At 38.1% G+C, this 16250-nt stretch overlaps 1 protein-coding gene across 1 annotated transcript; it reads left to right on the top strand.

The window, feature by feature from the left end:
- Positions 1-954: 954 nt before the first annotated feature.
- LOC124410894 (deoxynucleoside kinase-like) lies at positions 955-2034 on the top strand. The gene is made up of 5 exons (XM_046889595.1): positions 955-983; positions 1027-1135; positions 1253-1501; positions 1599-1866; positions 2018-2034. Exons 1-5 carry the CDS (start codon positions 955-957, stop codon positions 2032-2034), a joined length of 672 nt encoding a protein of 223 aa, XP_046745551.1.
- The last annotated feature ends 14216 nt before the right edge of the window (positions 2035-16250 follow it).

The following is a 16250-nucleotide window of genomic DNA, read 5'->3' as shown; positions in this document are numbered from 1 at the left end:
TTGAAAGAGATCAAGTGGCAATTTTTGGTTCCCAGAAATCGAGTTCCAGAGATTCTTGTTCTTTACCACGATTCTCCTGCCGGTGGACACTTTGCCTCGAATAAAACTTTAGGCAAGATACGCGATCGTTATTTTTGGCCACGATGTCGTGCCGACGTAGAAGACTGGTGTCGGAGATGTCAAGTCTGCACGTCGAAGAAAGAACCTCGAGATAAAGGACAAAGCTCTCTCCAAGTTTACAACGTGGGAGCTCCTTTCGAGAGGGTAGCAATGGATATCCTCGGTCCTCTTCCTATAACCTACAGTGGGAATAAATACGCCTTAGTCATCGCTGATTATTTTACCAAGTGGCCTGAAGTAATTCCACTCGCCAGTCAGGAAGCCTCTACCGTAGCTCAGGCGTTCGTAAAAGAATTTATCTGTAGACACGGAGTACCTCTAGAAATACACACCGATCAAGGCCGAAATTTTGAGTCAAGCTTAATGAAAGAAGTTACTCAAATTTTAGGGGTTATAAAAACTCGTACTACTCCCATCCATCCTCAGTCTGACGGCATGATAGAACGTCTGAATAGAAATTTACTCCAATATTTGTTGTCCTTCGTAGAGCAGAATCAGAGAGATTGGGACACCTGGATTCCTTTTTTCCTCCTGTCTTATAGATCTGCGATTCACGAGACGACAAAACAGACGCCCGCTTGTATGCTTACGGGGAAAAATCTTCGACTCCCGTCAGATTTAGAGAAAGGCCCTGTTCCCGTGCAAACTCAACCTCATACAGATTATGCCTCTGATTTACAACAACACCTAGAAGAAATTTATAATTTTGCAAGGGAAAGAATTTCTATGGCTTCAGATAAATTAAAAGCTCGTTACGATATACGAGCTAGAGATTTCGAAATTTAATCCCGGAGATTCTATCTGGCTTTGCCAACCTAGAAGACAGAAAGGAAAATGTCCAAGACTCCAACGAAACTGGGAAGGTCCATATTCAATAGTTTACCGGATCAACGATGTCGTTTACAGGATCCGAAAAACGCCTCACTCCAAAGAAAAGGTCGTCCACCTGGACCGTCTAGCTTCGTTCGAGGAACGGACTCGAACGGAATCACCCGGACCTGGAACATCCTCCCAGGTTAGACCACCTTTGAATCAACCCTGAGAAAAGTAAAGAAACTTCAAGTCTTCTTGTTTTCTAGTCTTTAATTGATTGGGAACATAATCTCTCCCCTTCGGAATTTCTCTCCATAAGAAGAAGCCACTTTGTATTATCGTCGAAGGAAACATCGGATGCAGGAAGACAACCTTTACTAAGAGATTCATGGCCGATCCTCGGGTCTGTACGTTGTTAGAACCGCTAAATGAATATCGTAACATTGCTGGGGTTAACCTACTCGAATTAATGTATAGAGACCCGGATCGCTTTTGCTATCAATTTCAAAACCACGTTCAACAGGTTATGTGTGACAGACATCTTCAAGTAACCTCTCTTCCTGTCAAAGTGATGGAGAAGATCAATTTATAGTGGCAATTGTTTTATCGAAGCTCGACGTAGATTAGGAAATTTTCGAGACTTCGAGTCCCATTCACTCAACAAGAATTCCGCTCTCCTTATTGAAGCGTTAGGACTCATAGTAGATTTGATAGTTTACCTGCGAGTTTCCCCTGAGACTTCCTCTGCTCGGATCTCTTCTCGCTCACGAGAAGAAGAATTCGGAGTTTCTTTTGAATTGCCCAGAACTCTTCATGAAGTCCATGAAGAATGGCTAGTAATCGGAAAATTTTCTTCCTTACCTGCTTCCTTACCTTACCCCGTTATGATCATAGACGCCGAAACCTCCGCTGACCAAGTTTACAACGACTTATGTAAGGCTATGTTAACAAAATAATAATAGTCCCCAGTGAACTCAATGAAAGAAGAACGGATTTATTTAATATTTAGTTAAAAAAAAGGGCTTTATTGAATTCTATTAAATACCGTAAAAAAGATAAGTGATTTCGAAAATTTTAATTAAAGCAATTTTTACCGCTTGACATTGGTTACAGCCGGTGTGACGAGGGGTGAACCTCGCACCTATTTGGGGAGAGAGGAGGGAGACGAGAGACGGGGCAGAGTGAATTCACGCCGAAATTATGAAATGCGAAAGTCGGACGTATATTTGGGGTTTTGGTGTCGTCGTGCCTTACTTACTAAATAACAATGGGGTGAGTCCCGCGTGGCGGCTGGTCACGCCCCAGCCGATTAGCGTTTTCTTAAACCTAAGTCCTTAAAACTAACGAGTAAGTACAAATGATCGTGTGAGTGAGAGGAGGTGTGTGTGTGTGGGGGTAGGTGCGTGTGTGGGGGGGGGTGTGAGAGAGTGTGGGGAGAGCTGGTGAGGATAGCTGGTGAGGATGCAGGGGTGCGATGTGGTGACTAGCGGAGGAGATGCGTAGCGTGGTGGTTGCACGAGGCAGTAAATGTGAAGCAGCTGACCTTTTCCGTAGAGAATGCTTGGGGTCGCGTGGGCTTCCTTCGGCGGCGGAGGTTGTCACAAGAGTGACTTTTCCGGCCGGCCCGGCGCGTCTTCGGGTGCGCCCGGGCCGGTTCGGCATTGTTCGGCCCCGCTCCGCGGGTTTGGGGCTTATTGTGACGTGCACGCGGGGTGCAACGTCACACCGGAAGTAGATTTAATAACATTACAAAGAGAGAAATGGCATCGCCTGCATTCAGCTCCTACACCCCTATGTGTGACGTGTAAGATCACTTCCATAGCGGGAACTCCTCTAAAAAAAAAAAAATTATTAAATAAATAAATTATTAAAAAAAAAAAAAGGGACAAACTCACGTCCGACAACCTCCGCAGACGAATCCTGCTTTGTCTTCTTCCTTAAACGCGTGCAAATTGCCACATGACATCTTAATCCACTCTTTATTGAAGAATTCTTCCACTTCCAACTCAGTTAATTTATTTGGTCGCTCAAAATTGATTGACCCGGCCAAAACTCGGGCATTGATGCTGTTGTGATTTCTTGACATGCCCATGATGTTTGAAAGGTTTCATAGATCTGGGTTGTTTGATTTGTACTAATTGTTACACTAACCCTTTTGTTTTTCTTGTCGATTTTGTTTCTTTCTAGAAGCTTTTCTTCACCAATCGAACTTTGAGACGAATAGGCTTCGCTTTATTAAAAACATGAATAGAGCTGCGATTGTTATTTTTCATGGTCGATAAGCGATTATTTGATTTTCACATTTTTCTAACCCATGTGTCAGTTTTTGTCAGTACTTTTTCAGGTTGCTTTATAACAAAACCCGATTTTCCTTCACCCTCTCCTGGAACCTGAGGATGACTGAAGGCCCCGATTTTGAAAAAACACTCAACATTAATCCAGATAAGATCGTTTATTTTCTCTCTTTCAAATGAAAATAAAATCTATACGATCCGTGTTTTTCCCAAATTCGCTTAGCGAATTCGAATTGGTCTGCCTTCACTCACGTTTGTCTTCCCAATCTAGGATGTGCAGTTTCCGAAAGAATTCGGAACCGGCTCGCTTCCTTTCCTCTCCCTCGTTCCCAAAGGTTGAGAAGAAGCCCCAAAAACCTCCTAAGGCCACCGTCGATTTGGACTCCTACAAGAACCTCTCCTGTCCCCGTGGTCCTCTCTCCGAATCATTTTGGCTCGATTGGATCATCCTGATTTCCGAAATTTTGAGACTGACCGCTCCTTCGGATTTTACACGAAGTTGTACACTACACACTTTTACACTAACCTTTGTGAAAACACAGCACATAAAATCTTAAATTCCGCTTAATGCTCGACTATCTGCTCAAGGTTTTTTGTGGTTTACCTTGAGACTGTGGGCAAATGCCAGATAGCAGAAAGGGAGTTTTTGAATTTTTAGAGCCACAGCTCCGACTCACCTTCGAGCACGGTCTTTTAGATCAAATTCATTATTGTTTCAATTTGTCCGAGTCGGGACGACTCTTTTCCTCAGGGGGGGGTAGTGTTACAAAGGGTAAAATCACCCGTTTTACCCAACTTTCAAATGATCTAGTAGTCAACTTGTGACGCAAGAAGTATAAGCGTTCTCGTGTTATCAAATGAAGAGACCTCTAAGTAGCTAGCCCCCCTACTTTGAGAAAAAAATAAATCAAAATATGGAAAATTACGAGCTATTTATGAGCTCTCAGAATATCCAAGTTTCGATTTTTGAGCTCAACCGGTTGAGCAGGAATCAGCGATTTTGAGTGGGGGGGCCAGGTACGTGAGTAGCCAGCCCGCCCACTGCAAAAAAAAAGTGTTGGAAAAAATTCAACATACCAGAATTATGAGCTATTTATGAGCTTTCGAAATAACAAAACTTCAAATTTTGAGCTGGAAAAATCGAGCGAAAATTTCATATTTTTAGTTGGGGGGGCTGAGAACGTGCGCACGCAGCCCCCCCCCCCACAACAAAGGAAGTGGGGAAAAAATTCTCAGAAAAATTTGAGAATTATGAGCTATTTATGAGCTTTCTGGATATACTTATATTATATCCATAGGTACAACCCCCCGCGACCAGCGCCTAAAAATCTGATTTTCCGTTAAAGAAAATTAGTCTAAATAACAACATATTTAGGAAATCTTCGAAGCTAAATATTCAGTGATTTATAAACTGACGGGATATCGCGTTTTGAAATTTTTAGCTGCAACCCCCGAGTACTCACCCCTCGGAAACCCCTCTGGCTCCACGAGAGAACTTGGCTTTAAATGAACGGATTCGAAAAATCTTTCATAGCAAAATGTTCAGTGATTCATGAGCTGACAGGATATCGTGTTTTCGAATTTTGAGCTGCAACCCCTGAGCACCCACCCCTCGAAACCCCCTTTGGCTCCACGAGAGAACTTGGCTTTGAATGAACGGATTCGAAAAATCTTTCATAGCGAAATGTTCAGTGATTTATGAGCTGACAGGATATCGTGTTTTCGAATTTTTAGCTGCAACCCCTGAGCACCCACCCCTCGAAACCCCCTTTGGCTCCACGAGAGAACTTGGCTTCAAATGAACGGATTCGAAAAATCTTTCATAGCAAAATGTTCAGTGATTCATGAGCTGACAGGATATCGTGTTTTCGAATTTTGAGCTGCTCACCCCCCAAAATTAATCAACGAATATAGAAAAAATGTGGCCAAATTCCCTATTTTTCCCGATAACTCTCACACGCCTGGCCAAGCAGTCGAATTTTTATAAGGAAAAATGCATTCACTTGAAAAAGGCATAGTCGAATAAGAGTGCCCTCTCGCCAAGCGGATTCTGCCGATGACTAACTGTTGTTGATTCATTAGGATCTGTTTCCCTGAATCGAAACAAGAGGCCGAAGTTTTGTCAGATCTACTCTAAACGAAGGCTGCTAATTTGCAGGTGCCAATAAACGGCAGTTAATGAAGATATAAAAAAATTAGTCACTCGAATAGCGAATATAAAATCATTTTCAAAAATACGAAACTTCATCAATAGTGATGAAAAAATGAATTTTAACCTGACCGCACTAATATTCACGAATATTTTTTCGCACATATACGGAACCACAGGATAAATCGCGAAGTGCAGGATGGATGCCCACTTATTCTCATTAGAATATGGAATTATACAGGCGTATGCAACAAGGGTAAGAAATTAAGATGCATATTATTTTTATGAAGTCTGCGGATTATGAATTGCTTATTGCTAATACGAACATATATATAAATGTTTTAGTTATAACAGTACGGAGCATTGCACAAGTAGAACATGAATAAACTAAACATGAAATATCATCAACGAAAAAAGAATACTGCATACAAAATAAAGAACACAGAAGACCTAAAGTAAAAAAGCTAAGTCATGGCAAAACGTAACCGTGCACTCATGCGCATACAATATGAGAGAAAAACGAAGACTCTTAAAGCTAACAGGTACAATGTTTGTCTAATTTATGAAATTTTTTTACACGCTATATACTATTAAGTGCACTCTTGCAGGGTAATTGTTCGATACGTTTTTGCCATTTTTTTCCAATCCGTCGTACCGTACCCACGTTTCATCCAGTCGAACACAAATCGGCGAGTAATGCCCTATGGCCTTGTATTCGGGATCTGACGTTCGTGTGCGTGCCCCGGGTGGTTTCCAGTCTACGACACCCCTCAATCGCAACGGCTGTGACATAAACGATAACTGCATTACCCTCGGAATCTTACAAAGCTGAGTGGTGACTGCGTTGTCTTCCAGATCGTATACATCGCAAATGAGGAAGCTTTCTGTAAACAATATTTACGTATCGATTATTTGAAAATTATTGTTTTCATTCAATGTTTAATTTGGCCATTCATGCATATGAGATATTCTATGCAACCCCACAAATAATTACCACTTTTGATTTCGTTTGTAATTTTTTTTACAACGATTGTCCTTATTCTCAATAGCATTCATAAATTATTTTAGATTATTTTCACCAACCATTATTTCTTTATTAATTTTTGAAGCTCGAAACTGAACGCCATTTTTGAAAATTTTGAAAACATTCTTAAAAATTCTTCGATAAACGACGATCAATTTACATCAAAATCGAAAGTAGAAATTATTTAAAAAAAATATTATTCGACTGATTGAAAAAAAAATTCTAAATTTGCCAAATATGGTATTCTTTCTGGTAATTATTCATTTCCGTACATGTATTTCGTCATTATGCTTGGTGCATGAAAAACAATAATTGCCAATGAAATTGTCAAATTAAGCAAATTTAGATATGATTATGTTTTGAAAATAGTCGAATAAATATGAAAAAATATTTTTCGCTTCCAGGTTTAGCATAAAATCGTCGGCTTTGATCAAAGAATTTTTCAGAATTTGTTTGTGATTTTCAAACATAGCGTTCCGTTTTGAGATTGAAAAAGTTATGAGAAAATAACGGTTGGCGAGAAGAATGTAAAATAATTCAGAAAAGTTATTCAAATCAGGACAATCGTATAAAATATTATGCACGAAATCAGAAATGGTGAGGGAAAATCATTTGTTCAGTTATTAGAATACCTCATACATTTATTTTCCAATAGAATTATTGATTCATCTGTCTGCTAACTTACACATTTGTAAATTTACACATTTCGTTACATACGGAGTATTGAATTTATCTTCATGATTATCATATGTGTCTTTCAAGAATCCGTTCGTATGTTTCATTTCAGAACAACTGACAACTCGAAATCGTGTGGACTGCACAACATGCGAATTAAATAATTGGTTGCCGAGATTTCATTTCCAAAATTCAAGCACATTGTCAGTCGTCGACTTGTATATTATGTATAATCTATATCCTCTCAAGGTAGAGTTTTTAACAATAATACCTTTATTGACAGTATTAGAACTAATATCTGGGAATATGTATTGAATGTATTTCAGTTTGATAGAAAGGAGAAAGTGTTTTAAAGAACGTTCTTTGTTATAATGTGTAAATTGCATGCTTTTAAAGAATTTTCTTATAATTTCAGCAACGTGTTTCTTCCCATGCACCGAAAGCAATTCAGATGTTCAAATATGAAAAAAATTATGTCAGTGAAAATTATTTCCTTACCACCTGTTGGTGGGCCGGTGAATTCAATTCCAGGGCAGTTTTTTTTGCAACAGTGGATGAGGCCCGGCAGTAAGAAATTGTCCTCGACGATTTTATTGAAGTCGTCTTCGAGAAAATACTTCGGATGAACAGGCACCGTAGCGAACCCTTTAATCCTGGGTGGACATTTCTCGTCGCAGGATGATATTTCCGTGACACACGGTGTACTTCTGAATAATTGGGAACATAAGTACCCTACAGTCACCTCGCACATTACACTCCAGGTATTGTGAAATCCAGGTTCCGCCGGGAATATGGCAACCAGTGTTTCGGTCCTCAAGTGGTAGGTATTTTTTGTGATACCTCTTGCTGCCGTGGTCTTAATCATTTTGAAGAATATATTCTTTTCTGCTAACCTACTACACTGAGCTCGGAAGTCAACACTATCAAAAATTGCCGTTAGAAAAATTTCAAAAATGCTATCAAAAGCACAAGTATTTGATAAGGTAACCCTTTTTCCTTTTAAGTTCGTCGCTTGTAGGGTCAACGAACCACAATTTTTTAATATAGGTACCTGCTTTATTTTATCATTTAAGAGAAACTGATTTTGGGTGAAATTCTTTTGCAGGTATCTAGATTTTTTTTCTGGAAGCTGCACCGCCAGTCCACCTCAATTTTCCACCTCGCCAGAATCGATCATGTGACTCGCTGTCTTCTCAGGAATGACGGAGCACACACGACACAGCCGCCTCTGACCAAAGCCTTCGTCCTCGTGGGGTAAACTTTTCGAACATGCATCTATTGCATGAACAAATGCACCACAAATGATGCATGAATGTGCTCCAGAGGGAGCATTGCCCATTGCACAGACCGGACATTCGGTGTCGGTTTGCTGATTAACCGACTCACTGACTTCGACGTCGTCTGTTGCAGCAGCAAAATTTCTATCATCTGCTTTCGCACTTGTTATTTTCATCCGACCCCTGATGTATTCAGCGTGTTTTTTCAGAAAAATGTCGGGTCGCATCGGTAACGTCTCATTCGAAAGGAGTCTTGTTTTGACGTTATTGAATTCCGACTCAACGGCTGCACTAGATGCCGGAACTCTGCCGTAACCGAACTGATCGCGGCAGATGCAGGACCACAACGGAAACCACTTCATGTCTCTTAGTAAGCGATCTGCGAATTGTGGAAGGTAGTGCGCGTTTACCCTATCTCCCGCGTCGAGACATTCGGCGAAGACCTTTTCGGAAATTTTTAAGGCCCAATTACTCCAGATATTATTCATATTGTCTGTATCCTCGATTTCAGGTTCTCTGATGATATCATGGGTGATTTCTTCAGAAATGCTGATATCAGGATTATTATCAAGCAGGAGGTCATTTAACGTGTTCTTCTGTACTTCGCAAGGTGATGGCTGCCCACTTTCGAGAAGACCTTCCGTCTTGCTCCGAGCTATCAATAGCAAGGCGAATAAAATGTTTTCCGCATCGTGGATTGTGCGCGTAAGTATTAATTGCCCAATTGATGCCAAGTAAAATGTTTTGATTTTAGGGTTGATGGCTACTTTCAAGAAATTCGCATAAACCTTGATGAAGTGTGCTACATCCATGCGGATACAGCACACGGGCATATCAGATGGTCCCCAGCACCTGTCGGCACATTCATCCACGGAGTTGCAGTTGGTGAACGCTCTCGTCACGGGCAACAACAACGCTTTCGACGCGTCACATGTAACCTCTCTTGGAGGCGGAGCTCCGATTCTTATCCACTCTACCAGCCAATACAATATTGAATTTGTATTATGTGATTCGCTGAGCATCTGTGTAATAGGGAGTTTTTCTGCATCAGGCGAATTGATAACACATGTATACAAAAAAATATGTTTCGATTTCGATCCATCAGCGCGAATGATTTTTCGGACAATGCTCCCCGTAGCATCTATTGCTATAGAAGAAATGTCAGAGAGCGAATATTGCTTGTAAACATTTGTTTGCAAGTTTGACCAATAATGGACAAAAAACGGATTCGAACCGACACTATGAATGAAAAACTTGAGTGTTGACAACTGCGCGAGTAGAATTGATGTGACCGGATTTTTGTGCAACGTGAGTGACGACTGATACGCTTCTTTTGCCTTTCTTAATGCCTCGGCCTTGTATAAGTGTGGAGGTTCTGGATCATCAGGAGACATTATTCGGTCGGCTTCCTCTGCTCGATAAATTTCTGCAGTTTTGTTTGTCTCGTACAACATTTTTCCCACATCAGACCTGATTGGATCTCGCAAGTATCGCTTCCCGCACTTACCCTCGCCAGTACTTATCATGCACGTCATTGTATTTGTTGCAGAATTTAGATTTAAGCGTTCGATCGATCCTTTTATGACAGAACCACAATTACACTTACCCATTACTTCAAGTTTATCATTATAAATTTTATTACGCTTGAATTGAAAACCACATTTGTTTTTGCAGATCACCCAGAGTTTTTTTGTGATCGCCTCTTGCCACTTGCCAGGCTGGAGAACTAAATATTCCCGGAAGGAAATCTTTGGCCTCTTCTTTTCCGATCTACTATATTGTTTTTTTAGCAGCAACGCTTCCAGTTCTGCTCTGTCAAACGTAATATCAACAATTTTCTGATCGTTTACATTGGTTGCAGATGCTGCTGATGTATCTAATGTAGAATGGGCGTCGGGAATTGATGTTTCGAAAACTTCTATTGCTGTCACTTTCGTAGCTGGTATCAGAAGATCTTTAACACTGTGTCTGTTATTTACTACAAAGGTGAACAGGGCACGTGGTTGTATCGTATTGTCAAGTTTTTCTGATAGCACTCGCCGCACTTTGTCTTGTTTAGAAACTATTTTATTTAAATCTGAAACCACATCCGATTCGTGCGCCAATACCGTCGAAATAATACGCTGGGCGTCCAACTTACAAGGTCGTCCGGGTTTCATTGTGAAACCAATTCAACGACACACTGCACATAAAAGTACACGCGTTCTCGAAAAAATTCACGTCAATATCCGTTAATATTATCGCAAGATCACCCTTCGCAAATTGATAAACTGACCGAAGTACAATTAATTATGGAACTGATTTTCACTTGACGTAGATGTTCTCGTTGTGAAAACCCGGAGGTGACTGAATTTTTGACGCTATTCTTCAACCGCTTTTTCTTACTTCGGATATATCAAAATCTGGGAATAGTAATCAGAAATAAAAGGGCGTATCACACACCTTTGGTGTACCGCGTCAAATGCAACAATGTAGTATGCAACTCTGGTGTTCGGAGTATCATATGGTAATTAGATTGGTTACGGAATGGCTTACATTTTATTTGTCAACTTGATACAAAAATGAGGAGAAAAAAAAACTCATAAAATTAATCGAAATATTCTTGTAGCACAAGCCTCGGTAGCGAAATCATTTTTATGCACAACGAATATTCAATGATTTTGAATTATCACTGTACTAATGAAGCTGAAAATAGCAGCCAGAGTTAGCAGCCGAACTTGTGAAACTTTTTGAAAATCCAAAAATGTTGATCAGTTTTATCCTCATAATTTTCTAAAAGTATTCAGAGGTTTGAGGTATTTACCAAAATTTTGAGTTTCGATCATCACCACCTTATTCGAATGAATATTAGAAGGTTTAGCTGCTAATTCTGGCTGCTAGCTTCAGTCTCGTACTGTACTAACGAAAAAAAATTAGCATACATGAAACACTCATGATTTAGTGATTTTTCAATTATTTCTCGTGTATGTATCATACTGATTTTTGTTGGTATTATACATATGATATTTATATTCAGTGAAGACAAGGCTTTGATTAAAAAATTCATTTGTATCTGAAAAAGTTTTTATTTTTTGAACAAGATAATTATTTTACAATTGAACTGTATTTCTTCAAATCTTGTTTAAAATCTAAGTTTAAGATACGCAAATATGTATAAAATATGGGGCATTCCACGCCAAGTCGGACACCATTCTGCTTTTGCATCTTCGATTTTTTCAATAATTTTCTATGTTATAGTATCCATTGACAGAGGCCTTCACGATTTTTTTCAATTTTTTTCGTTGAGCCGTTTTTGGGTCATCGATTTTTGAAAAAAATCGTTCTTTTGTTTTCAAATGCTCGCACTTTGTGAAAAATGGGCCGATTAAGACGTCTTTTTCTTCAAAAGTTTCGTTTTTAACAGCACTTTTGGAATATGAAGTCGAAAAAAAAGTTCAGATCGTATTTCTGTAAAATTTTCAAATTTCGAGTATAGAATGTTGATTTCCAAAAAACACGTAGCGATGGATTTTCTTGAAATTTTTTTCCAATCAACTGTCACTCATCCCGCAACTTTTAAGCCTAATTTCATAATGGGCAAATGATGGGATCCATTTTTTTCGAATTTTAAATATTTCATATTTTAGCTAAAAGTAAATAATAATCATTTTTTTAGGTCCATTAGCGACAGTTTTTGTCATCTATGAAATGTTACAGATATGAAAAAGTTTTAATAATATAATACATTACGACCGTATATTTTTTAGTCAAGTATATAACAACATAAGGTTTTTGTATTAATTCTTATTCAATTTTATGTGCATGGAAAGTATCGGTACATAAAATCCTGATTATGTAATAGTGTATTGTGTTACAAGGAACGAAAGTTGATGATCGCAACTCGCGTTATTGCCGCCCTCGCTATAAACTTCACGTTCGTTGCAATCGCCAACTTTCGTCCCTTGTAAGACAATATACTATCACATAATTAGGATTTTATGTACCACTACTCTCCATGCACATAAAATACTAAATGAATATAAAATTAAATAAGAATTAATACAAAAAACCTTATGTTGTTATATACTGAACTAGAAAATATACGGTCGTAATCTATTATATTATTAAAACTTCTTCATATCTATAACACTTCATAAATGACAAAAACTGTTGCTAATGGACCTGAAAAAATGATTATTATTCAGTTTTAGTATAGATAGCTAAAACATGACATTTTAAAAATTCGAAAAAGAAATAGATCCCATCATTTTTCTATTATGAAATTAGGTTTAAAAGTTGCGGGATAAGTGACAGTTTTTTGGAATGAAAATTCAAAAAAATCCATCGTTACGTGTTTTTTGGAAATCAACATTTTATACTCAAAATTTGAAAACACGATATCCTGTCAGCTCACAAATCACTGAACATTTTGCTATGAAAGATTTTTCGAATCCGTTGATTTCAAGCCAAGTTCTCTCGTGGAGCAAAAGGGGGTGTCGAGGGGTGGGTGCTCAGGGGTTGCAGCTCAAAATTCGAAAACACGATATCCTGTCAGCTCATGAATCACTGAACATTTTGCTATGAAAGATTTTTCGAATCCGTTCATTTAAAGCCAAGTTCTCTCGTGGAGCCAGAGGGGTTTTTGAGGGGTGAGTACTCGGGGGTTGCAGCTAAAAATTTCAAAACGCGATATCCCGTCAGTTTATAAATCACTGAATATTTAGCTTTGAAGATTTCCTAAATATGTTGTTATTTAGACTAATTTTCTTTAACGGAAAATCAGATTTTTAGGCGCTGGTCGCGGGGGGTTGTACCTATGGATATAATATAAGTATATCCAGAAAGCTCATAAATAGCTCATAATTCTCAAATTTTTCTGAGAATTTTTTCCCCACTTTGTTGTGGGGGGGCTGCGTGCGCACGTTCTCAGCCCCCCCAACTAAAAATATGAAATTTTCGCTCAATTTTTCCAGCTCAAAATTTGAAGTTTTCTTATTTCGAAAGCTCATAAATAGCTCATAATTCTGGTATGTTGAATTTTTTCCCAACACTTTTTTTTTTGCAGTGGGGGGGCTGGCTACTTACGTACCTGGCCCCCCCCCACTCAAAATCGCTGATTCCTGCTCAACCGATTGAGCTCAAAAATCGAAACTTGGATATTCTGAGAGCTCATAAATGGCTCGTAATTTTCCATATTTTGATTTATTTTTTTCTCAAAGTGGGGGGGCTAGCTACTTAGAGGTCTGATCAGACAGGCTCAATCTGTGTCAGACTGCGCATGCGCGCGAGTGTTTACTGATGGTGGGGGCCCGAAGTTCACTTACCCACTTCCACCGATTTCGTTTGATTTCGCTTGAATTCTTGCTGAATTCATGCGACTTCGCACAATGGTAGCTAAAATTTTGGGGATCGATAACGATTTCCTCTGTTCAACAATGAACACGAGCGAATGCTGCAAACTTTTCACAACTTTACGGAAGCATGCAGAAACTGACGATTATGGAATGTAGATTTCCAGTTTTCCGTTCATTGACAGTGTTCGGGCGTTATTTATTTTGACTTTTAGCGTTTTTCGCCTTGAATTTTCAAGTGAGACGCCCCTCGACACATTTAAATGTCTCGTGAATCCACTTGGACTTTCATTGGTAAGCAATTTAATTTACTCTCTGTATGAAGCGTGAAAACGTTATTCAAATGAATGTTATATTGTCTGGCAGTTGAAACTAGACTTCAGAGCCATCATTGAGGAACTTCTAGCGAAAGGCAAATTACCAGACATCATAACAGAAACAACTGAATTTACAGAGCTCTTCACTAAACAATGGAAAATAATAGCTCCGAAAATAATAAAACTGGCCAAGACAGCCAAAGGAAATACAGATGCCAAGAGCTTTATGGAATCTGAAAAGGATAACATTCAAAATGGTACATATTAAAATACATTGATATTCAGATTTTTTTTTGTATCTTCGTTGAAATTTTCAATTTTTATTTTATTAGCAAATTCTGAGGCACTGGCATTGTTTTTAATAACGTTCTTGATATCTGTTCCAAAAAAGGTAAAAACTCTTAATAGTGGATCAATTTTAATCAAAAAACCTGAAATATTGACGCATTTTATTAAAAGAGTCAAGGTATGTAACTTACTATCCTTTTATATGTTAGTCATAATTTATTATTATAATCGTGACTAACTATTATTGATTTCTTTTTAGGATGTCACTCAACTTAATGCGTATAAAAATGAAATCCTAGAACGATTGGACGTTTTAGGTCATAATGTTCATCCGTACATTGTTGTTGTCGGAGAAATCAACAACATTGAAAAGTGTTATTTGATTGTTAACAATCACGCTTATGAGTGTTCAGATATAATAGAAGCAGTTGTCGACTGTTTCAAGGCCTGCACTGCCCCTTGCACTGTTGGTCAGAAATCTGCGATTACGTTTGGTTTTATCTACACCACCATGTGTTCGGCTTGAATGCAAAAATTGTCTATCGCATTTGTATCCAAAGGATATGCAAATATTTATAAATTCGTAGACAAAATTAATGCAGTTGAAGCATAACATAAGTTTTATTCAATATTTTTTTATCAAGTAGATTTTTAATTTACAAAAAACACAGGCATCCCATTTTTATAAAAAAAATTTTCTAAGTATTTTCAAAATTGATCCAACTGTTTTTATGCAGCATTTGCTATCGTTTATTTTATTTCTTTATGGAGATCCAACATTAACTCGTGGAGTAGTCCATAACATCATGAATTTTATGCGTAAATTCATTAAAGATGTCTTCATACCTTCTTTGTACACTGATTTGGAACTCATAATAACGACTTCGGAAACTCAACATGAAATGTTGACAAAAATGAAGTATTGCATTGAAAAGCATGGGCTAATATTTGATTATGTTTCCACAGAACAAAATCGGTTCAAATTACTGCAAAAAAAAGGTTATCAACCGCCCAATTTTTCTGAAGTGTCGACTAACTTTGTGGAAAAATTTAAAGGAAATTTACCGATTTTTGTAAAAGAACCTGTATATGGAGTTCGAATAGCATTAACACATTGATTGAAGCTGTTTTTAGAAATGCCTGGTATTTTTGAAAAAATAATTAATTACATAGAATTACTCAAAATAAACAATACAATAGTTTCGAATATGATGCAGGCCAAATTTTGGCTCGAAGAATGCAAAAAATTTAAACCAAAAGAGTTTTTTCTTCCTTTATATTTTTACTATGACGAGATAGAAGTTGGAAATACACTTGGATCGCATGCTGGAAAAAATAAATTTGGCGTAGTTTATTCTTCCATAGCATGTTTGCCGCCAGAAATAGCGTCGAGACTTAACAGTATTATTTTTTTTTCGTTGTTGCGTGTCAAAGACATAAAGAAATGCTGTAATTTGAAATTGTTCGATCACCTGATTGATGAGTTCAATTTTTAGAAAATACAGACATCACGATTACTATAAATGGGATTGCAAATGATATAAAGTTCAAACTAGTGCATATACTGGGTGACAACCTCGGTTTGAACGGTATTTGTGGATTTAATGAGTCATATAAAAGTAATGTATATTGTAGGATATGTTATGCGACTGCAGAAGAGTATCAGGGTATGTCGTTAGAAGATACATCAAAACTTAGAACAGAAGAAAATTATAGATAACACGTTGCTTCAAAAAATCCACAAAACACAGGAGTCAAAGAGGAATGCGTGTTCCACCGTATATCTAATTTTGACATTACGAAAAATAGATCAATTGATATGATGCACGACATGTTAGAAGGGGTTTGTGTTTATGTTTTGCGTGCTATTCTTTATCATTTTATTTACGTTAAAAAATATTTCAGCCTATCACTATTGAATCACAGGATTGAGTCATTTAATTATGGCCATGAAACAAATAAG

Source organism: Diprion similis, chromosome 10 (genome assembly GCF_021155765.1).
Source record: "Diprion similis isolate iyDipSimi1 chromosome 10, iyDipSimi1.1, whole genome shotgun sequence".
In the NCBI taxonomy this organism is placed as follows: Eukaryota; Metazoa; Arthropoda; class Insecta; order Hymenoptera; family Diprionidae; genus Diprion; species Diprion similis.
The sequence above is the reverse complement of the archived record's forward strand: the minus strand, read 5'-3'. Positions and strand labels throughout refer to the sequence as shown.

Excerpts from the sequence above, each read along its gene's own strand:
- LOC124410894 (XM_046889595.1), top strand. The coding sequence starts at position 955 with ATGTCCAAGACTCCAACGAAACTGGGAAG. Across the intron at positions 1,136-1,252 it reads GACCTGGAACATCCTCCCAG|AAGAAGCCACTTTGTATTAT; the intron begins GTTAGACCACCT and ends TCTCTCCATAAG. Across the intron at positions 1,502-1,598 it reads TAACCTCTCTTCCTGTCAAA|AATTCCGCTCTCCTTATTGA; the intron begins GTGATGGAGAAG and ends TCACTCAACAAG.